At 32.2% G+C, this 27955-nt stretch overlaps 4 protein-coding genes across 6 annotated transcripts; 3 read left to right on the top strand and 1 right to left on the bottom strand.

Moving 5' to 3' along the window:
• Positions 1 to 200: 200 nt before the first annotated feature.
• TPR8 (Tetratricopeptide repeat (TPR)-like superfamily protein) lies at positions 201 to 3512 on the top strand. The gene is made up of 10 exons (XM_079056795.1): positions 201 to 397; positions 910 to 1166; positions 1575 to 1608; positions 1922 to 2061; positions 2154 to 2220; positions 2311 to 2410; positions 2505 to 2668; positions 2738 to 2784; positions 2867 to 2917; positions 3005 to 3512. Exons 1-10 carry the CDS (start codon positions 325 to 327, stop codon positions 3347 to 3349), a joined length of 1278 nt encoding a protein of 425 aa, XP_078912921.1. The 5' UTR covers positions 201 to 324; the 3' UTR covers positions 3350 to 3512.
• Positions 3513 to 5126: 1614 nt separating this feature from the next.
• On the top strand, positions 5127 to 8871 carry LOC145119557 (filament-like plant protein). Of its 3 annotated transcripts, none has more exons than XM_079055230.1 (5): positions 5127 to 5561; positions 6069 to 6223; positions 6301 to 6487; positions 6592 to 7817; positions 8335 to 8871. In XM_079055230.1, the coding sequence occupies exons 2-5, from the start codon at positions 6116 to 6118 to the stop codon at positions 8719 to 8721; spliced, it is 1908 nt and encodes a 635-aa protein (XP_078911356.1). In that variant the 5' UTR covers positions 5127 to 5561; positions 6069 to 6115; the 3' UTR covers positions 8722 to 8871. The 3 variants fall into 3 exon arrangements, with proteins under 3 accessions (XP_078911356.1, XP_078911355.1, XP_078911357.1); XM_079055229.1 differs by having other exon boundaries at positions 6066 to 6223; XM_079055231.1 differs by having other exon boundaries at positions 5997 to 6223.
• Positions 8872 to 11175: 2304 nt separating this feature from the next.
• Positions 11176 to 14502, bottom strand: LOC145118559 (Intron maturase, type II family protein). The gene is made up of 3 exons (XM_079054249.1): positions 14372 to 14502; positions 13635 to 13776; positions 11176 to 13547 (listed from the first exon to the last, which is right to left on the bottom strand). The coding sequence occupies exons 2-3, from the start codon at positions 13735 to 13737 to the stop codon at positions 11272 to 11274; spliced, it is 2379 nt and encodes a 792-aa protein (XP_078910375.1). The 5' UTR covers positions 13738 to 13776; positions 14372 to 14502; the 3' UTR covers positions 11176 to 11271.
• Positions 14503 to 19625: 5123 nt separating this feature from the next.
• FBP7 (F-box protein 7) lies at positions 19626 to 22058 on the top strand. The gene is made up of 11 exons (XM_079058208.1): positions 19626 to 19758; positions 19942 to 20028; positions 20312 to 20424; positions 20525 to 20641; positions 20727 to 20823; positions 20951 to 21024; positions 21109 to 21162; positions 21242 to 21343; positions 21431 to 21489; positions 21565 to 21778; positions 21866 to 22058. Exons 1-11 carry the CDS (start codon positions 19749 to 19751, stop codon positions 21923 to 21925), a joined length of 987 nt encoding a protein of 328 aa, XP_078914334.1. The 5' UTR covers positions 19626 to 19748; the 3' UTR covers positions 21926 to 22058.
• Positions 22059 to 27955: the final 5897 nt, after the last annotated feature.

Here is a 27955-nt window from a genome sequence, read left to right as displayed (position 1 = left end):
ATTGGACCCCTTTTTTTTGTCTATTAACGGTATTTTCCCCTGAATTAACCCATAAGTTTTTAATAAAGAATTTTAGACACTTTTTTCTCACATTTCCTTTTGTATTTTTTGTGTTCAAGAATGTTCTCTTATCTTGGAAATGAGACAATATGAAACCTATTACTATGGTTTTAGATGGTGATTCGATCATAAGTAAACAATAATACAAAGTGGAACATCACGTTTTTCCTGACCCAAACGTGAACATCTCCACAAGGGAACCAAACACTCTCAATATTCGACTCGTTTGCTTCTTCACCTTACTGCTACAGGCGACGATTTTCAATGACGAACTTGAAGCCGGATTCTCCTCTTCTTCGTCGCATCGTCCTATCTTTCCTCGATTTCCTCAATTCTGGTTAGCTCCTTTGCTCTACCTGTCCCTGGCTCTATTTTCTTATACGCGATTATCTATTGTATCTTTCTGTGTTTATGTTTATGCATTTTTCGGGTGTATATATATTTCAATCGTTCTCGATAGAACTGGAGATACTGATGCTAAATACTGATATCCTTTTGACGTTTAGTTCAATTTCCCTGTTGGGATGCCATTCAGATAAAAGATCGTTATTAGGTTTACCATCTTCTGTTGATTGATGATAACTGTAGAGCATTGGACATTAGGGGAATTAGGGTTTCTATATCAATTGAGGCTTACATGCTTGTTGAGATGACATTAGTTTGATATTGTGCGCATAATTGTAAGAGCTTGGTCTCCTACAAAGGAAGAGATCATCGACTCCATATTTTTTCACGCAGAGATATTATTGGTGACCTGCGCAAAATTTTATATATTCTGCCATTTTTATGCTTGAACATTTGTGTGGCTTCTTGCTCTTATTGACAGTTCCACCAAAACCTGTTTTACAGTTGAACCTACCTCCGATAGTGATGCTGAAAGTCTTGAGGTTGCAAAGGACTGCTTATCTGAGGTCTTCAAGATTGATTCATCCTCTACTTCTAGTCTGCCAAAATCTGATTCTCTCATTGAGATTTTCAAATCACAAACAGGAAAGAATGAGATTAAGTCAGATAAAAACCATGAGGAACCTCAAGCAGATACATCCCATACATCGTGCACAAATAATAATGTGGATACTAAAATTCCTGGGACATCACAATCTCTGGTATTCATGTTTTGTCTTCTCCCTATGATCTTTCACTAGTGTTATGCATTATATGTGCCTGTTCTGTTGGGATCCATAAAAGGATGAATCTTTTTGGTTTATAACTTCATTCTTTTTTCATGATCACAAATTTGCTTGTTAAATTAGTTGATTATGTATTGATTGTTTTTAATGTTATCACCACCACTATTGTTAAATAAAAAAAAATGTATGAGTTACATAAGCATGTTACAACTTATGAACTAATTATAAGTTTGGAATATTATATATAAGTTTGTGTTTGGTTGCCAAATGCTTTTGATGCTGCTTTAATGATCTTTTTTTAATGTCTTTATACTTTAAAACTATTATTAAGTGGTGATGGATATTCATTTTTTTTCCCTTTTTGATGCTTTACTTCTTATGTAGAATGACACCAACAAAGGGGATACTGGAACCATAGGTAAATCCTCTGTTTATTTTTTAATATATATATTTTTGAGTTATGTGCATACCTTATATTTTGCATTTATGTAGACCTGCAATTATGTGATACAAGATGATAATTTAGGGTAAAATTGAATGATATTATGGAAGTACTTGATATCTATGAGGTATCTATAAGCAATCACCATAGGAAACAAACATTAGCTTAACATCATCTATTTCATTTCTTTTTTGGGAAAAAAAAACATCTATTTTTTTTTACGTTTATCTTTATGTAGATCTTTTTATAGGCTTACTCCATAACTTAATTCATATTGCATTATTGTTAGGTGTACGTGAACGTGAGGATGAACTTTTTGGTCAATTCTTTAGCTCACTTGAAAAGGTTCATTATTTTGGGACTACACCAAATGGAGATGATGAACAAGCACTCGATAGAGCTACACATTTGTTTCATAATGCTTTAACGGTATATAATAATATATTAACTTAAAAAAAAAAATCAAATCTTTTTTCTCATCTCAATATCATGTTCATTTTCTGACACTTGTTTGATACAAGGAAATGAAAAATTCTGGATCTGAAGAATTTGATCTTAAAAAATTAGCTGATACCTTCAAATTACAAGGTAAAGTTTTACTCAAACCTTATTATCACTATTACTTTTAATCATATATATATATAAATGCTGACTGGATATTTATTTATTTATGCATAGGTAACAAGGCTATGCAATCAAAGTTGTATTCTGGTGCAATTGAGCTTTACACCATTGCTATAGCACTTTGTGATGATAATGCTGTTTATTATTGCAACAGGTGATTTATTTACTTTACTATAATAATTGGAGTTTACATATTAAGTTTTTGGGATTATAAAAACTTTTTTTTTTTTTTTTAAATATAAAACCAGGGCAGCAGCTTACACCCAAACGAACCAGCATACAGAAGCAATTCATGATTGCTATAAAGCAATTGAAATTGATCCAAATTACAGCAAGGCTTATAGTCGTTTAGGGTTTGCTTATTATGCTCAAGGGAACTACAGGGATGCTATTGATAAAGGATTTCTAAAAGGTTTGTAATTATAAAGTAAATGCCTTAATAAGAAAGAAAAATGCCTTATTTATTTTGGGCTTGATGCAGCTTTGCAATTGGATCCAAATAATGAATCTGTAAGAGGAAATATTCAGGTGAGTTCATTTTTTTTTTATTTTGTGTGATGTTTTTTTCAACATTCTCATATAATATTTATTTCACTGTTGATATTTTCAGGCAGCAGAACAGAAACTCAGAGAAGAAGAACAAAGAGCCAATCGTGGTCAGGTATGAAAAAAAATAAAATAGAAAAAGAAAATTACATTTTTTGAGAAACGTGAGTTTGATTGTAAGTTTTATTTTATAAAAAAACAGAATTCAAATTCAACAAGTCATTCAAATGAAGATAATTCTGGTGGTGGTGGTTTTGCAAGGGGGAGTGTGCCAATTCCACCTTTTCCATCCATGCCATTTAATGTGAATGTGAATGGTCAACCTTTTGACATGGCAAACATGTTTAGGAACATGGCTCAGGGTGGAATGGGAAATCCATTTCCCAATTCCAATTCCAATTCCAGTGAGCCAGGAATAAGAGTAGGAGTGAATGTTGGAGGAGAACAAATGCAAATGCCCGAGGAGATTCTAAGATCTGTGTTTGAGGTTTTGTCTGATGGAACAACATTGCGTGTTAATCCACAAGACGATCCCAATGGAAACTAGCTATACAGACGATTCAGACTTTGGAGGATATGTTGAGAATTTGTGTTGGTGGGGTGGGAGTTAGATTTGAATATATAGGTTAGGTTTTACCTTTTCAAGGATTTAAAAAAAAATGTTGCTAAATTTTGGTGATTGTTGCATATGGTTGATATATCGTATTTAATGAGTGGTGTCCCAACATTTTCTTAATACATTACTATGAAAACACATGACATGACTCGTTTTCAAGAATTTTGAGGCAAACTTTCGAGATGTGGAGGGCGTTTGAGTCTTTTGCTCTATTTTCTTGACATTGGTTTCTTTCATTTCTATGTAAACGTTGAGATATGTTTGGTGGAGATAGTGGGAGTAGGAAAATTGGATGATTTATGTTCAACTTGTATGGTCAAAAGTCTTATTCCATGATATTTTAAATTTTAAATTTAATTTTGAAAATTTATTAAATTTTCAAATCTTGCAAAATTGTCTCTCACTCTTTATATATATATATATATATATATATATATATATATATATATATATATATATATTATCTTTGTTCATGATTATCTAATCTAACAAACTTGACATTTTATTCAAATGGTAATAATACTTTACATTTTTTAAAGGAAAAAAAACCGCTAGTAGATTTTTTACATTTATATATATATATATATATATATATATATATATATATATATATATATATATATATATATATATATATAACAAAGGTGTATGTTTTTAGCAATTTATATAACAAAGTGAATTACTTACTAATTCATTTAGGTGCTGTTTGTTTTTTTGAAGCAAAAATCCATAAAGTCTGCGGACCACCTCTGCAGCCCTCTGCAGTAGAAGAGGTGGACCAAACGGCTGCAAACTGTAATAAGAAGCGTGTTTATTTTTTTAACATCTGCATACTGTTGCAGATATTAAAAAATTAAAATAAACTGATTTTATAATCCGAATATGGTTTTTTAATACCGAAAATTTAATAATGTATGACATTTCGGCAATAATTTATGATATTTCAGCAAAAAATAATGATATTTTAACAAAAAATAAAGATATTTTAGCATAAAATAATGATATTTCATCAACAAATTATTATTATTCAATATAAAAAAAAGAAAAAAAATCAACAAGAATAAACAAAAAAAAAAACGAAAAAAAAATTGTGAAATAAGATTTCAATAATATATAATCAATATTTTATCAAGAAAAAAAAGAAGAAGAAGAGGTTGGAAGAGGTAGGAAGAGACAAAACAAGTGCTGCGCCAAGAAGAGCACGCGCAAAGGTTTTTTAATCCGAAGACTTCTAAAAAACAAACAGCTGCGAGATGAAAAGTGTTGCGCCGCGCAGCAATAAGAGGTCTGAAAAGGTTTTTTCCAAAAAATAAACAGCACCTTACTAATATTTTGATTTCTTATCCAATTTTTACCAATCTATGAACACATAAATTTGTTATATAAACTTGATAATTTACTAAAATATGACTACATAAATTATTAAATTGATAATAAAATTCAATTTGTTGTGTTAAAAGGACTTCATTGTACTATTCACATAAACATTTCACCACCTCACACTCCACCCATGGTCCCCCTTTTGTATACATGCATCCGAAGGATTTCGTATGCATTATCCTCCACTTAAAAAATAATAATAGTTATTATTTTAAATGTAAGTTGTGTTAAATTATTATTTATTAATAAAAAATGGATATTTGACTAAGGTCAAACTCCATAGTTGATGGTGGAGCTGAAACGAATCCTATGTCTTAAATGTCAGACAATATGAGCCCAAAAGCCCGAAACACAGGTGGGAGCGTCTGCACTGCAACTAACACCAAAAATGGTAGCTTAAATGCTCAATTTCAACACCCATGGGCGGGAATGAAGTCGCTATCTTCATTTCAAAACTTAAACATTTGAAATTGATTATATTTTTTCTATAAAAATAGGGTTTCATAAAGTCTCTCTCGATACTCACTCACCATCACATGCTCCCTGTCTTTAGCTCATGTTATACCTGCCATGGTAGCACTAGCTAGTACCACAACCTTCATAAAATAGAAACCATTAATTATTCTGTCAAACTTGTGGGGTTGTTTTCTTTACATCAGATATTGCTCTGAGCCTCTGACATTCCTCAGATCTTTGCACTGCTGCTTCCTATTGGGTTTCAAGCTTCGACATTAGTTTCAATTTATCTGGTCTCCGGTCAAAGGTATTATATCGATTCAGATTTGTTTTCTTCTCAATTTCTTATTGTTTTCTTATTCTATAGGGTAAATCTATGGTGTTGCCTTCAATCCTTCTTCTTCTTCTTAAATTAACTTCAACGAATTACCCAGATATAATAAGATGATACTCGGAGAATTTAGTTTATTTTTTGGGTACTTTTCGTAACTTTAGAAGCACAGTTCCTTCTTCTTCCGTTTGACCATCGGTTAAACGTTCGCGGATTGGGTATTTCATGATTTTCAGCTAAATCCCCCTTTCCTTGTTACTAAACACTGTTCTATTGATTAATTGATTGATAAATCTGATCTATACTTACTCTGTATAGTTGATTTTGAATTAGAGATTCGTTTTTCTCTTTCCAATCTCTTAATCTGATATTTGCTTTCATTACAAGTTACAAGCGATTTGTTTATGTTAGGTTAGATCTTACTCGTTTTAAAAGCTGTATTCACTACTTCTGGTAATCGGAATATACCCGTGATTCTAGTAGTGCAGAAGCAAATGCGATTCTGGTTTGAAATTTAGAGGTCGAGTGAGATGGAGAAGAAGAGTTGGTGGAAGCGGAAGTCCTCTGACCGGAGTCCTGGTGAGACAGAAAGTTCCACTTCAATATCTTCACATTCCGAGAGTAACTCCGATGAAAAGGTAAAGAAACCCTTCAAATCCATCTACCATTTACACAATCGAATGGTTTTGCTTCATTTTATCATCTCCATTTTCAGGTGGACCATGACAGCTTACAGAAATCACAATCATCTGAAGTCACCTCAAGAGTTTCAACCCCCAACACAGAGACTAATGACAGTTTCAAAAATCTGACAGAAAAGCTATCTGCTGCTCTTGTTAATGTTGGTGCTAAAGAAGATTTAGTCAAACAACATGCCAAAGTTGCAGAAGAAGCTGTTGCAGGTATTAATTAATGTCTACATACTAAACTTATGTGGCTATGCCTATGAATCGATGTATATATTCACTTATCTTAACTTGTTATGCTAATTTATGAATAATTTTAGGTTGGGAAAAAGCAGAAAATGAAGTTACAACATTAAAACAACAACTTGAAGCAGCTTTGCAGCAAAATTTAGCTCTTGAGGTTCGAACAAATCATCTTGATGGTGCTCTTAAAGAATGTGTGAAACAATTAAGGCAAGCAAGAGAAGAGCAAGAACAAAGGATCAACGAGGCTTTAGAGGAGAAAAAACACGAATGGGAACTAACAAAAAAGAATCTTGAAATGCAAATTTGTAATCTCAAAGCAAAATCACAGGTCAACAAATCCGAATACTCCCCTGTTGACCCAAAAATCATCCTAAAGCTTGAAACTTTAGAGAAAGAGAATTCTGCCCTAAAGTCTGAGATCATCATCCAATCAGAAGAGCTAGAAATCCGGACCATAGAAAGGGATTTGAGCACACAAGCAGCAGAAACTGCTAGTAAACAGCAGCTAGAAAGCATAAAGAAAGTGGCAAAACTTGAAGCAGAATGCAGGAAGTTGACTTCATTGACTCGAAAATTACCTTCTGTTAATGATAATAATAATAATCATAAAGCTGTTTCGATTTCTTCTTTTTATGTTGACTCTCTCACAGACAGTCAATCAGACAGATCAGAAAAGTTAGATGTTGACTCATTCAAAGTCAACAAATCTGAGCATAATGAAAGTGATGATTCATGGGCATTGGCACTCATTGCTGAGCTGGATCAATTCAAAAGTGGAAAATCTGTGGCAAAAAGCGTTGAAATTAGTAATATTATGGATGATTTCTTGGAAATGGAGCGAATTGCTTCTTTATCAGAGGCTCAGAATGAAACATCGCGTTGCAATTCTGAAACTGAAGATATGAAAAGTGAAGTTGAAGTATTGAGAATGAGGGTGTGTGAATTGGAAGAGAAATTAGAAGAGTTAGAGGCTGAAAAAGGTGAACTTGAGAATGCTTTGAATGCAAGTAAAGAAACTCTTGATGAAACAAAAAGTCAAATGGTTGACCTGCAAAAGGAGCTGATGATGGTGAATGAGTCAAAGAAGTCGGTTGAATCTAGACTTGTTGATGTGGAAATGGAGACCCGAATCATGTCTTCAGAAAATGATTCAATTAAGGAAGATATTAAAAAGGAAAGAATTTTGTCATCTGAAATGACAATTAAATGTCAGAGATTAGAGAAGGAAGTTATGAAGAAAAGTGAGGAGTTTAAGCTTCAGCAATCTGCCATTTCAAATGGTGAATTAAAAGTGAAACAAGTAAGCTTTCTTATGCCTGTTTCTTTTTCTCTTTAAGTAAGAGATGTTTTTTTACATGATCTTGAAGTTAATTGGTGACAGATTATATTGTAAATAAGAGATGCTTTTTTTACATGGTCTTGAAGTTTATTGGTGACAAATTATATTGAAGATAAGAGATGTTTTTTTTACATGATCTTGAAAGAGGTTGATGACAAATTATCTTAAAAATAAGAAAAAGATGCCTTTTTTACATGATCTTGAAATTATTTGATGACAAATTATATTGAAAATAGGATAAAGATGTTTTTTATACATCATCTTGAAGTTGTTTAATGGCCAATTATATTGAAAATAAGTAAAAGTTGTTTTTTTACATGATCTTGAAGTTGGTTGTTTACAAGTTATATTTGTTTTACATTATCTACAACTTGGTTGATGATAAATTATATCTAAAAGAAAACTTTTTTTTGCATGTTCTTGAAGTTGGTTGATGGCAAGTTATATAAAACTTACAAAAAAGATTCTTTTTTTACAGGATCTTGAAGTAGCAGCAGCTGATAGACTATCTGAATGCCAAAAAACAATATCATCACTTGCACGACAGTTGGAATCTTTAGCGACACTTGAAGACTTTTTGATTGACACTGCAAATCTCCCTGGTTTTTCTAATGGATCATCTGTCACAAAAACTGGAGTTGAGCTATGGAAATTGCATTCAAATGATACTTTTATGCCTAAAAAGACTTTACTTCCTGCAAAAGAAGATGAAAGCAATTGCAGTCCTTCAATGGATGATGAGTCACCAGGATCTTCTTCTTCTTCTTCTTCAACTTCATCTGGTCATTCTAAAAGTAACAACAGTTTTGAAAAGCTGTTTTTGAGGAGTAAGAATGGAGTTCAAGGTGAAAGTCATCAAGGGTAAGAAGTAAGAACATATTTAGTGTGTAATAATTGTGGATTAAATTGTGTTTAGTGAAAATGTGAGTTTATTGAAAGGTTTTTAGACTCTACCTCTTTAGACTCTTATATTGTTTTTTTTTTTTCAAAATTGAAGTCATTATATGTTTGAGCATCATAGATATTTCATACTTAAATTTCTTGATTAGGGGTTATTTTTTATGAGGGTATTTATGTCTTTTGTATCGATGATAGACTCATTTAGATTGAAAATGAGTCTCTGTTGTGCAATGTTCCAACTTTTTTGGGTGTTAAAAACTTTCACTTTCTGCCTCATTAACATTAATGTCAATCCAAGTCTAAGTCTAATGCATGACAAGTGTAGTTTAATGTGTTTTGTTATAATATGTAGTGCATAACAAATGGGTCCTTAGATATATTCTAATAATTAGAGTCAAGTTATTCATTTCTTCTAGGGTTACAAGTGTAGTTTTTCTAACTATATTTGGTGCAAATTAAGCCTTTATTTGCTAAAATATATAAAAAAAGAATAAGGAAACCAAGAAGTCTGTCATGGAAAGTGATTTTAGTCATTTTTTGATTGTTCCGATGAAAGTAATCTGGTCGCATATGTTTTATTTCAAAAACAAATTCATTGACTTTTGAGAAACAAAATGAAATGACTTTTCATGTTATATTGTTATCAATGTTCTAAATAACATTAAACGTGACTTAACAACAATATTAAGCCTCAACCTTTTACGATAATCAGTCATGTTGTTTGTAAAGTGTGACTTAACACGATAATTTTGTATATAATTTATAATTATATATATATATATATATATATATATATATATTCTAATATAATTCATTTTTATGTAGTATATACATATATGATCTAAGATGGTATTTTGTTAAAGCATGATGACAGATATAAACCTTAGAACCATGACATGTTATGGTGAGTTTTTTATAACCTTGATTGCTATCATTGATTTGATATAAATCTTTATACCTTCTTCATATGATATTTTTTGGCCGTTCATATCAGATGTTGTTGTACATACCCTTTGATTCGACTTAAATACTAAAATCTACTGATTTGATTTAAATAAAATCATTTTGGTTTAAATCAAACAAGAAGATGTTGACCAAACGGTTGAAACATGTAATAAGAAGTTTGTTTGTTTTTTACCGTCTGTAGGTTGCTACAATAAACTGAAATTAACTATACAATAGTTAAAAATAATTCTAAATCAAATTTTTATTTAGCTTAATCATATGCAAATTAAATATAAAGATCATTTGTGATGATATGATTTTTAAAGATGTTTATATAAAATAATTAAACATAATACTTGCTAAATAACAATAAATAAAATTGTTAATTTAACGAATAACGTGTTTATTTTGTTAAATTTTCGAAGGCGATGATTGTTTTTCTGGTTAGCTTCAATAAATTTGGTAATTTTAGTGATTAACTTTATAGTTTATTAATATTTGGTTACAGACAATGTAACATAAAAAAATATTTATATGAAATTTACACTAATGGTTTTGAAATTATATAAAATAGACTTGAATTGTTCATAATATCCTTCATAACATTATTAAAATAATAAACATATTGTTGAAAAAAATTAAAACAAATCAATGTTGAATAATATAATTTAAAGTAAAGTGGAAAGTGGTTTTAAGAGGAGTTTCCAGTGCTACGCCATGCAACACACACGCAACCATTTTTAAGTCAGAAGTCTTTTAAAAAAACAAACAGTTGCGAAAGACCAATTGTTGCGTTTGTGTTGTACATCGTAGCCAGAAGTGGTTTTCTTAAAAAACAAACAACCCCTTGGTAATAATTCTTGTCGTTTGATAATTAACATGGACTATCCATGTATTATTTTCTCGTACCGACTATCCATGTGTTATTTTTTTATTTTTTTTCGTTTGGACTATTCATACGTTACTTTTTCGTTCAAACTATAATGTATTATTTTTTGGTTCGGACTAACCATATATTTTTTTTATCTACGATTATAAAACATCGGCGTACTACAGACCATTTCAATTATTATTGTTTTTGTCTTTTGTCTTTTGTCTTTTATTTTAAATTTTATGAGTTATTATCTTCGTCTTTGACAATTTTGTTGTTGACTGAATGCATTCGACCACGAGTTATTAATGTCATCATGTGTTCAAACATGATGTTCATTAGTTTATGTAATTTTGTTAATAACAATGACTTTAACGTTAAGGACCATTTATATAAATTATCTTTAACTTTAGGGACCATTTATGTAAATTATTTTTTGTCTTTAAATTGAAGAGATGTATTTAGTAATAGTGAATTGTAGAGATGTCCTTAGTAATAGTGAATTAGTAATAGTGAATTGTCTCTTCATATATCAACATCCTTATTAATAATGAATTGACTCTTCAAATATCTATGTCCTTATAACAATTACATTGAATCATATGACAAATCAATTTTCACTGCTATAATTTGACAAACTTTCATATGCATAATGTCCCAATAACAACAAAATTGAAAATACAATTAGGATGAACTAATTCATTTCCATGCACCAAAAGAAACAGATTGAAGAGATATTCGACCAATAAACAAATCCTTCAAATGCTGCTTACATAACCCAATTCGCCTCCCGTTTATACTCGGATGAATACAAGTCGAAAATCCCGTTTTCCAAACAGGAAACTTTTGTCTTTGCATTACATGGATTGTATAAACACATGGTGCATCCACCCTACACCCCAACACAAAACAACCACAAGGTCTAGATTCACTCACAATTCTTGCTAAAGACACTAAACACAAACCACTATAAGGAATCCCATACATCAATCCCTCATCACATTCCAATCTCTCATTTTCAATCTCTTCGGTTGACGGGATTCCACTCAAATCGGAATCAAATTTCTTGTCAATTTCAGTCTCATGTAATCTATACTTTGTAGCCAATGTACGAATGCAAGATTTCCTAATTTGTATACTAATAATATGTTTCACTTCATTGAAATTGTCACATAAATGATACCATTTAACCCAACGTGACACTAAACCGGAAAACCAATCGATTATATGATCGTGGTCTAGTAAAATAAGCATACGACACGCGCGTGGGATTCCTTCGGAATTGGTGATTCCGTACCTTTGGAGACACATTCTTATAGCCTTTATCGGGGCAAGAACTTCGGTAATGGAAACCGATTCCGATTCCGATTCCGGGAGAAGGGTAAGAACAGATGAGGTCTCGGAAGAAACGTAGTTTTTAACGTGATTTTGGAAAGTGTAAAACGAGTCTTTTAGGTCTTGGGGAAGGGCGTTTTCGGTAATTAACTTTGATAAGATGGATTCTTCGGTGTCGGTATATTTCAAGTCCATGTCTTGCATACGGATCTTTAGTAAGACTTTATACCAATGATCGGTTTCCATTCCGGGTTTACGAAAGCGTGACACCTGGCTCAAAACTGAATTACAGTCAGCAAGATGTTTGATTTCTGATTCTTTGACTTTCTTGAATCCATGACCTAAGCATTTTTTCCCGATTCTAATCATACATTCATCCCATGCTTCTTGTTTTTGTAATGCAAATAACTCGACTTTTTCCTTTAACTTGTGAACTGCTCTAACTGCAGGATTTTCTCTCGTTGTCTTTTTTACAATATTGCCACTGAATCTAACCCCTCGAGGATCATTACATGGAAAAATATCCGACTTATTGTCGACTTCTAAGTGTAGAAATTCCTGAATGAAGTTTTCAATCTCTGACTTTAAAGTCAAACTCACTTCTTTGGAACCCTTTACAACAATGAGAATTTCATCCATTAATCTACAACAATGTATCCTAACTCCTGATGTATTATTTCCTTCGTTTTGTTGACTCATTTGTCTTCTAAACCAGCCACGTAGCTTTGACTTTGACTTTGTCTTTGACCCGTCGTGTTGACTATCAAGAGCTTCGTATTTCATTGACAAGTTAAGAATTTCATGGTCAAAGAGGTCAAGGTAAATATTCATTAAAATTGGTGATAGCAAACCCTCTTGTGGAAGACCATGGCCTTTTGCAAAGCCTCCAAATTCCATATTCAAGACTCCAACATCAAACATGGTGTGAATCAAAGAATACAATTTGGGATCTTGGATCTTGGTTTCCATTGTTGATATGAGCTTAGAAAGGGTAGAATTGTCAATTTTTTTGTTGACTATCACCGTGAACCACCAATTGGAATTGGAGACTTGTTTACGGATGTACTTCAGAGCTGATGAGTGTCCTCTTCCACTTCGACACCCGTGTGAAATCTTGGAATAATGAGGCTTGTAAACAACTTCTAAAGCTATTCTAATGGCTTCTTGAATGATGGTTAATTTGAGATTTGGAAGCACGAGTTTTTCTTTTTGTTTTTCTTTTTTTGCTCCTTTTGTTGAAATGGAATAGACATTGGAATTGATATCAAAATTTCCGGAAGATAATTCTTGTGCTAGAGAGTCAAAGTGTATATTATCAGATTCTGATAGTAAACTGATGTTTGAGTTGACCCTAATAATGTCATAAGCATCTTGAAGGGTATATGGATTAGCAATTACTTTCTCAATTAGATTATGAAATTTTCCATCTTTGAAGTGATCTTTTACAGATTTCTTTATGCGGGATTCTAGAAACCTTTTCAGCTCTAAACGGGTTCTTGGTTTCCTTTCATTAACCAAAGAAGACTCTTCAACCAAACAAGCTAAGTTGCTTGCTAATGACGTTGTGTCAATGTTACTGTTGTTTCGATTGTTACTGGATTTTAGAGATGAATCAATTGAATGACTGATATATCTTTTTCCTGCAAGGACACACAAGAATCCAAGTTATGGATGCCTGTAGTGGATTATTATTGAGTGAAGAGCTAGAAAAGGAAAAGAGAGATTACCTGTTAATAGATTGGCAGAAATGAGATGAAAACATAGATGAACATTTGTGGTCCTGTTTATAAGTTTCCTCCTGCAAATCATTGGTAGACATCCAGACCACATGTTGCATATACATGTATGTCTACCAGCAGCAGCTACATCCTGGATTTAAGAGGGAGAAATTAGCGATAAAATTAATGCATCAAGCTTTTACTCAATGAAAAATCTATTCACTTTCAAAGTCTCTTGTCTTACCCATCTTCAACTACTAAAGGCATGGATGTTAAGGATCAGCCTATGGAAGATGAGGTGCAACAAGTGAAAAAATGCATATTAAGAAAGTACTATATAAATCCCTCTCAGGCATTTGATCAAACAGCTTGCGTGCAAGGCCAACCATCCCAACTCAGATAAAAAACCATCATACATACAAGCCTTAAGAACACATATTCAAACATCTAATTCAAGAGACATAGATATCATATACGAACAGCAAACACATTCCTTTTTTTACAGATATCATATATGAACAACAAACAAGTCGCAAATCAGTAGCAGCAAACAAGTAGCTGTGGCTATCGAAGGCAGAAAAAAAAAGGAAGAAATCGACCAAAATCAATTGATAATAATACCGGCATCAATTGATAACCTTGAAATCGGTATCAAACTATCAATTGATATGAAGATTGGCGATTTCTAAAGAAAGCAAGAAAAAATGGAAGAAAGAAAGCAGAAAATAAAAGGAAGAAAATTGAACCTGGGTGGAATGTGAAGGAGTAGCTATGGCTATCGAAGGTCTCCAGCCGGTGGCTTCACAGGGCGCGAGCAGGGGAGGGAGTCGACGTGACGAGAGAGAAGCAATGCTGCGGAGTAGTAAGCAGAAGTGGAAAAAAGAAAAGCGGCATGGGTGTGATGTAATATAATTTTCAATTTAAAATTAAAACTTTTAATATGAGTTTATCTTTTATTAAAGAAAAAACAATTTACACAATATTTCCCAACTTTTTATTTATGTTTTTTTTTTAAAGAATCATTTTGAAAATTTTATAGATTAATCATTGATATTTTTGAATATTTTACATATTAACTTTTCCATTTTTAAGAATATGTTTCTATGTTCTTATACATGTTACTTTTAGAAATTTCTTATTTTATAACATATATATAATATAAATATTTAAGTGGACGATCAAACAAAATCAATCTCTGAAATCAAAGTTGTCAAAATTGCAATCTGATCCGATTGTAGGATCAGAGAATCGAGATCCGATCTGATCCTACCTTTTTTTTTTCTTTAAATGAAAAAAATTACAATTTTATGTCTTTTACCATTTACCAATTTACCGTTTATCATTTTGTGTTGTGAGTTGTGATTAATGTTTTGAAGTGTTTATACCTTTTGAACGGAAAACTAAATATTTGATATAATCAGTGTTGCAGAAATCGGCCTTGGCGGCCGATTAATCGCTTGGCGGCCTTAAACCGATTACGATTAGGGTGTTTGGCGGAAATTGGTCAAAATCGGTCAAAGTCGGCCTTGGCGGTCTCGGCGGTCATAGGCGGGAATTTTTAAAAAAATTCAAAAAAATTTAATTTTCAAATATTACACCAAAATTTTAAATTTTCAAAATTTTAAACTTTCAAATTTTAAAATATTAAACAAAAATTTTCAAAATTTTAAAATTTTAAAATTTTAAATTTTCAAATACTTAGTTTTTTAGGGAATATTTATTTTTTAAATAATTTTATTAATAATTAAGGGTCCCCGATTAATCTCCGATTAATCACCGCCTAGTCCGATTAATCGCTTATCGTCAGTCGACCCCCGAGCTACCGCCGAACGATTTTTACAACCTTGGATATAATTTTCATGTTTTCAAATTATAAGATAAAATTATGTTTTATTTTGTGGGATCTTAGGATCCCGATCTTACAAACCCAAAAATAATCTTACTTAGACCCAGAACTCGACAACATTGGCCGAAAATATTTATGCAAAATAAAATAGTATCTTTCTATGAATTTAAATATGGATCTAAAGTTATTTTTTTATTTCTAATTAAAATAGTAACTTATCTTTAAAAAAAAAAGCAATGATTTTTTCAATAAAAATATGAAAATATAATAGTATCATGATATTTTCCCGAACAAATATAAATGATATAAATGTTTTTCGTTTGATTTTTGTGTAAAAAGTTCTTTTGAAGAAACTAAAATTATCTGACGCTCTATATATATATATATATATATATATATATATATATATATATATATATATATATATATATATAGGGGAGAGAATCAAATTAGAACACCTAAAAGGTTGAGAACGCGAGAACAGTTGTAGACCAATCATTTTATGAGGGCATGAATAGAATTTTACCATGATTTCCTAAATTTTAGTGATTATGATGACAATTACCCAAAATATCTCATTTTTTAGATTCTATTCTTTTAATGAACCAATAATTAATAAAATCATGATTTAATGTCTATCTAAGAAAACGTTTTTTTTTTCAGTTCATTTTTTATTTTTATGTTTCATTTTTAGCAATCAAATATCAAGAGAATGAATAATTTATCGGTTTGCCTTATTTATTTTTTTTAAACAAATATCTTCATAAATAATGATTTATACATTTCATTTTCAAATGAATAAAATTGTAAATTATAAATGAATTAACTCAGCTGTATTTATGAATACACTTGTAAAATCATAAATAAATAAAACCCGAAAAAAGATTATAAAATCAACTAAAATGGTACTAATATATAAATAAATAAAACATATTTCTATTCATATAAGAATATAATTATAATAGTAAATGAATAAGTTACAATATATATATATTTTTGACACAGAAACTAGTAATACAATTACAATCATAAATGAATAAAACACATTTGCGCTCCTTCCGAAAGAGGTATTGGTATCGGTGTTTCATTTGGTAAATCTCCCACGTCCCACTATATACATGTTTATTCATTGTATCTGCAAAAATGTTAAAGAAACAATTATGTATAATTATATAGTCATTCACACATAAATACACTGATATTCACAAATAAATACACTGCTATTCATAAATAAATACAAAATAAAAATAGTGTAAAAAGAATACCCCTGATCATAAATAAATACACTTATTCATCACACATGAATACCCTGCTATTCATAAATAAATACAGTCATTCAAACATAAATTCACACATAAATATACTGATATTCACAAATGAATATAAGAAAATAGTTGTTGCCATTTCGTTTCAGCCCTCAATTCATCTATTTTCTCATTCCTTTTTATCAAGTATTACCACACCAAAAGTACCCTTTTAATGCTTAATTTGCTGGTGAAATCAAAGACCAAGAACAACTACAAGAAATTACCTTTCTAGTCATCGTTAGTTGTTGAATTTCGAGTAAATCAAGACCCAAAAAACCTCCATTGAACCCACTTTTTGCTGTTGAAATTGATGAACTGAATTCTGCTCCTTTTTTCCCTTTCTTCTTCTTCGTTACATGCCAAGAATAACCACCAGGATGGGGTTGTGTTTCTGATGAAATCAAAAGAGGCAGCAACCCCTTGGCTTTTTCCCTTAACCTGCATTGTTGTGGCTGCTTGCCTTGCTCCTCTCGGACCAGCCTCATGGAGTATTCATTGATGATTAACTGCAAATGAGATATCTGACATTTTATTCATATAAGATTACAACTGAATATTTATCGATAGATTCACATAGCCTGCACAAACAGATTCCATGTATAGATTCGAATAGTATATAGCATTGTAAGTCTCAAATCAAGAGAAGAGGTGGATTTCGAACAACATTTGCAAGGAAAAAAAACATAATGTTACCTGATTCAGAGTACTTCGTCGCTACCCTGCTGCTTCGGAGTGGAGGATCGAAGTCTGGTAGTGTACCGCTGCTTGCTACCGCCGATGAGTAGCGGTCGAGTTCACCAGATTGCCAACAAGGTTAAGAAAAAGAGTCGTCGGCTGTAAGTCTCACTCTGTATGCGACGATGACGATGAAGAACGAAATTCATCGTTGGGGTATGCCACTGTTCGCTGCCTTGCGCTGGTGAGTAGATGATGCCGTCCGCCGGTGAGTAGAAGTCGTCCAGCCGATGGGATCTTCGGCGATGGAAGCGATGATGCGTATAAAGGGGAAATGGGGAGTGAATGTCAATTGTTCAGTCGATGCGTCTTATGAAACCCTAGAGAGAGATATAGAGAGGATATAGATACGAGAATTAGAAAGGTAAGAGGTGAGAGAGAGGTGAGAGGGTGAGAAATTATAAGAAATAGGTAAGTTGCAATTCCTATAATACCCTTCTGACCATTTAAAAGTTACACTTAAATGCCAGTAGTTTTAGAGTTTTTCATAAATCGCCCGTTTAATATTAACCATAGATCTTAGTATTTAGATGGTCCAGATTTGTTCTCGCGTTCTCAACCTTTTAGGCGTTCTCATTTGATCTACTCCTATATATATATATATATATATATATATATATATATATATATATATATATATATATATATATATATATATATATATATATATATATATATATGTGTGTATGAATTCATTAGATTTTAATAAATTCATTATTCAAATTAACAAATTGAAAGAGTTTACAAATACAACTATTTTATTACTTAAAATAGATTTTTTTTTGTGAATGATTAACATACACGTCTTGTGTTTGTGATACTTTTATAAAATTAGAATAAGATATAATAAACTTACTAACATATTCCGGCACCCCTCAATATAAAACAGTCAATTGAAGTCGATAAATTAAATCAAATAACGTATAGATTGCCCTATCTATTTCTATTGAAAGAAAGTTTATTGTTTATAGAAAGGGATATATACACTAAAGTCCCAATATTTTCATTGATTTGACAAAAAAAGTCCTAAACTTTATTTTTTTGACAGTGAAGTCCAAATTACCGGCAGTTTTTGACACTTTTACACTTTTTTTCCGGTTAGCCGGTAATTAGGACTTTTTTGTGACAAAAAAAAAATTTAGGACTTTCTTGTCAAATTGTTAATTAGGACTTTACTGTCAAAAAAATAAAGTTTAGGACTTTTTGTCAAATCGTTGAAAATATTGGGACTTTAGTTTATATATATCCATTTTTTTTGTTAGAAATTTAATGGTATGATACTCTTTAAACATAAGAGTTATTGAAATCTTCTCTAGTCAGGTAGATCCTATTGAAATCATTAATGTTTGCTTCTTGTTAAATCGTTTTTTAATCTCAACAAACCGATTTTGAAAAAAAAAGGAGATAATCAAGAAAGAAAGAAAGAAAGAACAACGGTTGTGTTGGCTTTTTGCAGTCCCAAAAATGGAGAAATAAGAAACCGAAAAAAAAACGAAATTGCCTTTCTTTCCCTTCTCCACATTCACACCTTTTTGACTAGGCATGTGTTGTTTATGTTTGTATAATTTGTCCCCACTTTATAGTTCAAGATTTGACGGCGAAGCAAGAATAAAGTTTTACAAGTCTTTTCACCCTTTCTCGCTCTCTCTTTTGCATATGTTTCTCCTGATCGTGATTGTGTCAGTGTAAAAATGATGATGGTAAGAAAAACAGTGGTGCTGCAACAAAAGTCACAATTAAAAGTTTTTGGGTTACGAAAATACACTAAAGTCCCAATATTTTCAACGATTTGACAAGAATGTCCTAAACTTTATTTTTTTTACAGTAAAGTCCTAATTGACGATTTGACAAGAAAGTCCTAAACTTTATTTTTTTGACAAAAAAGTCCTAATTACCGACTAACCGGAAAAAAATGGTAAAAGTGTCAAAAACTGCCGGTAATTTGGACTTTACTGTCAAAAAAATAAAGTTTAGGACTTTTTTGTCAAATCGATGAAAATATTGGGACTTTAGTGTATATATCCCTTATAGAAACGTAGGAAAGTATTATTATACGGAGCATGTCGACAATTGGAACCGGGTCAACCCGCTGAGATATATATATGAAGTCGGTCTACCAAGTACCAACCACACGAATCCCGTATATCAGGCTGTTGCATACCCAATGACGAAGCCTTTCCAATTTCTCCAACTCGATGCTTCATTTCTTCATCGACTTTAAGATCATCATTGATCATGGCTTCAGGTACACTTATAATCTAAGATTTTCAAATAATTGCACCGAAACCAGGATTTTTATGACACGACACATAAATATCTTTCGTTTGAAAATTGAAATCGTGGGTTACCCTGTTTAATTGAAGACGCATCCTGACATTTGAAATTGGTGTGTTATGATTGTTATTAAGAGATATTAATCAAATTGCAGATTTTGCTAAGAATATTGTCGCTGAACTCGAATCTGCGTCGCAGTTAAGGGCGGCAGGGTTCTTCATAACACGAAGACCATGGCTTGGTAAACCTTAAACCTTAGTCCCATCGTTCCATGTCATTATAATGTTATGATTGCTTATTCCTAGTCGTTTTTGCTTTTTCTCGACAATTTTCCGTTTCGTTAGTTAGCATAAAAATTGTGGACCTTACGTTTCAATTTAGGTTTTCTAACTTCAAGGCGGAAACAAAATCAATCAATGTCAATTAAGTTTCCATATGTAGGCGGTTTTGTCTAAAAGATAATTCAAGTGAAGAAAAAAAACCCTAGTTTTTCACACTTGTTTTTTACATGTGAATGACTACAGATCTATATGGGGTTAATGTAAGACCAGTTGCTCCTTTTGGTAGCACATGTAATAAACCAGTGGTTGATTTGTCACTCATCCATAGAAGCTTGCCAGATGAACTACTGTTTGAGGTATGTAAATGTTAACCATTTAGTAATATCTTGTTTGGACAACATAGTAGTACATGAATAATAAACCATGATTATTTAATCGTAAAACAATTTTATGTAGATTTTTGCAAGAATGACTCCATATAATTTGGGAAAAGCAGCCTGTGTTTGTCGAAAATGGAGAAATACCGTTCGTAACCCTGTGTTTTGGCGCAATGCATGCTTAAAAGCCTGGCAGGTATTTTTGTTATTCTACATTTTTAAATTTTCATTTGAGATAATAATACTCTAAAATATGTGTATGTGTATCAAATTCTTTCAAGATCTCTGGTGTTGTGGAAAACTATAAGCTTATGCAATGCAATTATGATTCCTCATGGAGGAAGATGTGGCTTTCAAGGCCAAGAGTCCGCATGGATGGTAAATTGTGAATGTTTGTTGGTTGATTCAGCACTACTATCATATCATATAACATTATATTTGCATACTAATAAATAAGATTGTAAACTTATTTATTTTGATTTTTGATTTTTGACTTTTGATGCAGGTATCTATGTGAGTAGGAACACGTATATTCGTGCTGGAGTTGCAGAGTGGAAAGTCACAAATCCAGTTCATGTGGTATGTTTGCTACTTAAATCAAGCACAATTAGCATGGAAATATATTATAAAATGTTATGTTTTTTGTTATTTTTTTATTTGTAGGTATGCTATTATCGATACCTCAGATTTTATCCTTCTGGAAGGTTTTTGTACAAGGTTAGCCAGTTTTCTTATAAAAATATTATTTTAGGTAGTGTATGTATTTGACCATGTTATTCTGTTATGAAATGATTAGAATTCTTCTGAGAAAATAAAGGATGTTGTGAAATTCATGAAATTGCGTTCTACTAAAGCTGAGATTTGTCATAGTGGGCGCTACACAATGTCTGAAGATAAGGTTTTACTTCACAATATATTTTTTTTTTTTTTCATCATTTGTTGTTGCATATAAATATAATATGAATGGAATGTGTGTGTTTTGCAGGTGGAAGGGGCTCTTTTGTATCCTGGAATGCGTCCCACGATTTGGAGGATCCGATTGAGGTATGGTAGCTGAAGGGTATAATTGGAATATGAGAAAGATAGATTTAAATTTTAAGGTGTTTTTTGTTTGGAAAGGTTACGAGGTACAATAGCAGGGGCAAACAATCGGATGGATCTTCTATCAATTGTGACAAGTGGGGTCCACGAGAATGAGGTTCCAACGGGACCCGATGGAGACATTCTTGCAGTGGTTGAAGGCTGGGAAGATGATGAAACACACAATGCAGATGTTCCTGCTATTTCTCATACAAGAGGCCTAACACCTTTTGTCTTTGTTCCATTTGAAGAGGTATATATATTTTAATATATCACCTCAAATTTGTTTTTTTTATATGTTTATGTTGCTTGTTATTTTTATTATTTATTTTTTTTATAGGCGGAAACATCGGTTTTAAATCTGCCTGTGGAACGCATGGATTATTATGTACCTGGTTGAATGGTATTGGAATTGGGAAATGAAGACAAAAACGACCCATATTTGTAAATAAAATTGTTCATCTGTTGTTATATTTGTTGAAAGTTGTATGTTATAGGTTGTATAATAATAATAATGTTAGTTGTCAGTTGAAGGGTTTTGTTAATATTTTTTAGAATAAGACGATGCTGCTAGACAAAACAAAACAAAAAAAAAAAAAAAAAAAAAAAAAAAAAAAAAACGTATGTATTTTAAGTTGTGCCCCTTTTATTGTGGTTGTGACTTGTGCGAGATGATTTGTTTTTAATCAACTCTTTAATAATTCTTTATTCACAAACATCTTTTATAATTACTTTTAAGTAAAAAGAAGGGTAAATTACACCATTCGTCCCTCGTGTACATGCCAGAAAGCGTGTTTAGTCTTTATTTTCAAAAATTAACTCGGACCGTTCCTCATTCGTTTAAAACTTGCACATTTCGTCCCTCTAGACATAAAAATACCATTTTGCCCTTATTTATTTCTTTTTTAATTTTCTTCTTATTTGTTTATTATTTTTAGATTAAAAAAAAAAAACAATAAATAAACATACATGAACCACCCCTCACCGCTTCCCCCTCCTACGTATTCCTCTACCTTTGTCCCCCATTCTCGGCCACTCCCAACGCCGACGAAGCCCCATCAGCCCCACCTTCACCTTCACCCAAATGTGATAAACCAAAATCGGACCAGTCGATCTTCATCCTCCTCCAATCGCCTCTGTCAAACCCTAGAACTCAAGAAGGAACTGTACATGGAATCATCAACAGCACCACCATCGCCGGTGGAATCATCAACAACACCACAATCACCACCACCATCTCATATCTCCACTTAACCCTAAGTTGCCTCTCGTTTTAATTGTTCTCAATTTGCAGCAAATTAGAAGATCGAAAAGAGAGAAGTAAGTTGCGATTTATCCTTTCCCCAATTTCCTTTCTACTTCTTAGAATTTAATCGGTCATCTCTCTCACTCTGTCTCATAGACTGCCAACACCTCCTGCAATCACCACCGGTCATTACTCAAACCTCAAAAAATGAAACCTGAACCTGCAAATGAAACCAAACTAAACCCTAAACTTATAAATCGAAGATGATGGAGATTCAGATATGAGAAGCGGGTTCTGATCGAACCAAAAAAATCTAAACACAATTGGTGCAAATCAGAATTTTCATTCTTATCATACCTTGTTCGAATGGTGAAGGTTGTACGAAGGTGGTTCCGACTGTGGCGGGTTTTCCAATTTTGAAGGTATGGTTTAAATTGGGTGTTGGTTGCGGTTTGTGATGATGAACAGGGGTGCAACAAGGGTGTCCGATGGTGATGTAACCCGAAAAAGGAGGAGGTAGGAAGTTGGTGATGGGTTTTAAGGTGTTATAAGGTATATGTTTGACGAAGAAGGGTTGAATTGGGAAGTTGGCGATGGATGTATGGTGTTTGAGAGACGCAGGTGGTGTTCATCCGATGATTTGTTGGGGTGGGGGCATGAAATGGGGCCATATTGTTTTTTCTTTTATTTTTAAATTAAAAAATAATAATTATAACATTAAATAAAATGGAAAAGAAATATAAAAGGGCATAATAGTCATTTTAGTTCTCGCAAGGGATGTAGCTAGCAAATTAAAACTAATGAGGGATGTAGCGTGCAACTATTAACCAAATGAGGGACGGTCCGAGTTAATTTTTGAAAATAGGGACTAAACACGCTTTCTGGCATGTGCACGAGGGACGAATGGTGTAATTTACCCTAAAAAGAATTAGTTTTTGTGAGTTGAGGCCCGAGGGTGAAAAAGCAGCACTTGGTGAAGTCGCACGAGAGAGAAGACAATGGGAGGTGAATTCTACAGTATGTAGACTATATTGCGTAGAAGAGGTAGAGGTGGACCAAACGTCTGCAGTATGTAACAAGTAGACTGTTTGTTTTTTAAAGTCTATAAACTATAAGAATGTATGGGATTTTATTTTGAAATTAAAAGACTTTTACTCAAAAGGATTTATGAAATGAGATTTTAAAAAAGTGTTTAGATTAGTTTTTTAGTAGCAAAAGTCAATAAGTTAATAAGTTGAAAAGTGTTTGGCTAACTTATTAACATTTGTTTGTTTTTTATTCTAATAAGTCATAAGTCATTCCAAGAAGTCACAAACTGTAACTTCTTCAAAATTTATTTTCAAAGACTAAACCAAAAGTTGTTTTAAAAGTTCCTTATTAGGTAATCAAACATTTTTTTAATTTACTGTAGAAGTCAATAAGTTAAAAAAGAGTTTTTAGATGAAATCCTAAACATCTATATAAAATTTTAATTTTTCCAAAAGATAAAAGTCTATTTCATTAATTATAGTTTTACAATACTTAAAAATTAAATTCAGACAACCACAATTCTATACAATCGTAACATTGTATCTCCAAAAATTTTCTTATTAAAACATTATTGCTATTGTTGGGTTGTATTAAAAATAAACCAAGCATGTGTACAGTAAAACCATTGATTTAAGGGAAAATGACTTATCAAGGTAATTAACTTTCCGGTATGTTCACATCTGGGTAACTATCTTTTTTTTGTACACATCTAGGTAACAAACTTGTTGGAAGTGTTCACATATGACCATTATGACCTGTTGTAGCAGGTTACATCCTAGATGTGAACACTTTTGACAAGTTCGTTACCTAGATGTGTACAAAAAATAGTTATCCAAATATGAAAAAAAACGAAAAGTAAGAGTAAATTACAAGAATGGTCCCTGTGGTTTGGAGGAATTTGTGTTTTTGGTCCCTAACTTATTTTTTTAACTCGGATGGTCCCTACTATTTATTTTTGTTGCGCGTTTGGTCTCTGTCGTACCTAAAAAGACTATTGTGCCCTTATTAATTTATTTTTTAATTAATTTTCTTATTTATGTATTTATTTTTTATATATTAAAAAAAATTAATAGACCCCACATATATGTATCTCCTCGGATGATTACTACTGTTTATTTTTTAATTAATTTATTTTTTTAACTCGGATAATCCCTACTGTTTATTTTTGTTATGAGTTTGGTCTCTGTCTTACCTAAAAAGACTATTGTGCCCTTATTAATTAAAATTTTTAATTAATTTTCTTATATATGTATTTATTCTTTATATATTTAAAAAAATTAATAGACCCTACATATATGTATCTCCTCACCATCACATTTCTCATCCTCCTCAACTTCTATTTATTTTCCATCTTTGGTGATATCGACGTCTTCATCATCCCTTATTTTTTCGGTCCTTCAAATCCGTCGAATTAACACCACAACCTAGTGAACCCACTAAAGATGAAGAGACAGTGGGTTATGGTGTTGGTTCGCTAGAGTTGAATGACCAAAAAAAGAAGCATGGTGAAAACGTCGATGTCACTAAAGATGGAAAAGAAATAGAAGTTGAGGAGGATGAGAGACAGGATGGTGACCGGTGAGACCCAAATTAAATTTCTAAAATGTGGTTTCAGATTTACGGTGAGGAGATACAGATATGTGGGGTCTATTAATTTTTTAAAATATATAAAAAATAAATACATAAATAAGAAAATTAATTAAAAGATAAATTAATAAGGGCACAATAGTCTTTTTAGGTAAGACAGGGACCAAACGTGCAACAAAAATAAACATTAGGGACCATCCGAGTTAAAAATATAAGTTAGGGACCAAAAACACAAACTCCCTCAAACCACAGGGACCATTCGTGTAATTTACTCTTACTTTTCGTTTTGTTCATATTTGGGTAACTACTTTTTTTGTACACATCTAGGTAACGAACTTGTCAAAAGTGTTCACATCTAGGATGTAACCTGCTACAGCAGGTCATAATGGTCATATGTGAACACTTCCAACAAGTTTGTTACCTAGATGTGTACAAACAAAAGATAGTTATCCAGATGTAAACATACCGAAAAGTTAATTACATTGATAAGTCATTTTCCCTTGATTTAACTAGAACTTTTTTACACATACTTGGAGAAAGAATTACATCAATTATGGTGAATGTTTTTGTCAAATGAATATTACAACAAACAATTGAACCAGTTGAAGAGGGCTATAATCATTTTCGAGGAAGAGCAGAAGGGACAATCATTACATAAGATCCAAAGCTACAATGAGAAAATTAGCATACAAACCACAAGAATCCTACAAGCTACACAAAGCATTATAATTACTAGTGTTCATTGGTTCCATTTCAAAAAGATGATAAGCTGCCATTTCACAATCTCAGTATTTACATAAATTATAACCAATTATAATATACCATTTTCAAGCATATAGAATCACATCAGAAAAAAAAAATTACATCCCATTTACACAAACTAGCACCTTAGTATTTTGTGAAATATGAAGTCCAAACTTACCTCCATCCCAAGGAGTGCCATCCGGTGTGCAAAGAAAATAGAAGTCATCAAGGAATTATCATTTGTTTTCAAGAAAAAAAAATATCATATGATGTTAAAGAGAGAGAGAGAGAGAGAGAGAGAGAGAGATGAATTTACACTCCCACATACCCAAAAATGACAACATTACATAGTATTATAGTGTTATCTATATGTACGTCACTGATATCAAATGGAGGATCTGCTGCAACCTCTTATAGTCCCATTATTAGCCTCTTCCTTGCAGGTGTAGACATTCTCCTCCTCTGTTACAATTGAATTCAATGAACAGGAAAAAGTAAGAACATTCCAGTGTCTTCTACATGTTAATCATCTACTTAACTGAAGCCATGAGTATGTGGATGTGTGTTTCACTGTTCATAAAGTGATTCTTGTGAGTTATTGTGAATAATTAGTTTCAAACTATATAATCAGAAAGTTAGAGTCTTATCTCGAAATCACTCTTTCACAAACAATTAAAATGCAGTAATCATTTTATAAGAACATCCAACCCCTAGAAACCACGTTGGCGAAGCTGTTCGGAGGTGGGATTCGTTGGAGGAGATTACAAAAGTGCAAACCTATTTTCGTTTTCAGGGGAAAAATTGGCACTACTTTGGAGTGCGTCTGGTGGTGTGATCGAACCGGAGAAAGATGGTGGTTTTTGTATGGGTGACAGTAGCACGAGAAGGAGATGGGAGGTTGAAGAAAACCAGAGGAGGTGTCGATGGATGTCGGAGGCCCTGAAAGAAAAGAAAAAAGAAAGTGTATGTTTTTTTTAGGTTTAAAGGACTTGTGAAGACCTTAGAAGATATCGTTCCATGTCTGCGCAAAGAAGACCTTGCGCAAACGTTTTTAGGTCTGTGCACTTCCAAAAAATAAACAATCTACGAGGGCATATATTTGTGCATGGTCTACACGGCGCAGACAGAAGTGGTCACGCAAAAACAAACAGCACATAAGTCATAAGTTTTAGAGCTATTTTGTAACGGCCCAAATTTTTTAAAAAATATATATATAAACAATGTAAAGTCGGTCGTTACCCTTTTAAAAATATAATTAAAGTTTTTCAAAAACATTCAACCACTTTTATAAAACAATATTTCTAAAAACATTGCGGGAGCAAAAAACATCTCAGGTTTAAAATATAATTTAGTAATTCATAAAACTTCATGAGAATGTCGCCTGCAGTCACACCTGTCTCTTTCTCTTATTAGTACATGACGATCTTGAAAAATGTTAAATAATAACGGGTAAGCGAAACGTTTAGTGAGCATACACAACTCTACCATTATATAGATCACTTACATATAACATACATAGTAAGGGCAGATCAGACACTTTGTTGGAAATCACGTTCTCCAACATAATATCCCAAGGGGATATTTCACCAGACATATAGGCCGATAAATTAAAGGTGCATTTGTTCTCACCTGTAACCATAAATGCAAAGAATAAGGGAAACTGAGGACACTTATATCATATGAAATCAAAACAGAAAAAACAAGGCTACCAGATCAAGAAATAAAAGCATTTATTACTAACTTGGTTGATTGACTGATAAAATCGACACTTGATTTTGAGCCTTCCAAATTGGACTCATATGACACAAAGCAAGCACTACCTCC

The sequence above is a fragment of the Lactuca virosa genome, chromosome 6, assembly GCF_052849685.1.
Source record: "Lactuca virosa cultivar CGN04683 chromosome 6, Lactuca_virosa_CGN04683_v6, whole genome shotgun sequence".
In the NCBI taxonomy this organism is placed as follows: domain Eukaryota; kingdom Viridiplantae; phylum Streptophyta; class Magnoliopsida; order Asterales; family Asteraceae; genus Lactuca; species Lactuca virosa.
Note: the sequence above shows the minus strand (reverse complement) of the source record. Positions and strands in the feature narration are given on the sequence as shown.

Bases quoted from the DNA above. Each gene is read 5' to 3' on its own strand.
- TPR8 (XM_079056795.1), top strand. From the start codon at position 325: ATGACGAACTTGAAGCCGGATTCTCCTCTTCTTCGTCGCATCGTCCTA. The intron at 2,411-2,504 runs GTGATTTATTTA...ATATAAAACCAG, and splicing joins GCTGTTTATTATTGCAACAG to GGCAGCAGCTTACACCCAAA. The intron at 2,918-3,004 runs GTATGAAAAAAA...ATAAAAAAACAG, and splicing joins AAAGAGCCAATCGTGGTCAG to AATTCAAATTCAACAAGTCA.
- LOC145118559 (XM_079054249.1), bottom strand. From the start codon at position 13,737: ATGTGGTCTGGATGTCTACCAATGATTTGCAGGAGGAAACTTATAAAC. The intron at 13,548-13,634 runs GTAATCTCTCTT...GTGTCCTTGCAG, and splicing joins TTCTGCCAATCTATTAACAG to GAAAAAGATATATCAGTCAT.
- LOC145119557 (XM_079055230.1), top strand. From the start codon at position 6,116: ATGGAGAAGAAGAGTTGGTGGAAGCGGAAGTCCTCTGACCGGAGTCCT. The intron at 6,224-6,300 runs GTAAAGAAACCC...CTCCATTTTCAG, and splicing joins AGAGTAACTCCGATGAAAAG to GTGGACCATGACAGCTTACA. The intron at 7,818-8,334 runs GTAAGCTTTCTT...CTTTTTTTACAG, and splicing joins GTGAATTAAAAGTGAAACAA to GATCTTGAAGTAGCAGCAGC.
- FBP7 (XM_079058208.1), top strand. The intron at 21,025-21,108 runs GTATGTTTGCTA...TTTTATTTGTAG, and splicing joins TCACAAATCCAGTTCATGTG to GTATGCTATTATCGATACCT. The intron at 21,779-21,865 runs GTATATATATTT...TTTTTTTTATAG, and splicing joins TCTTTGTTCCATTTGAAGAG to GCGGAAACATCGGTTTTAAA.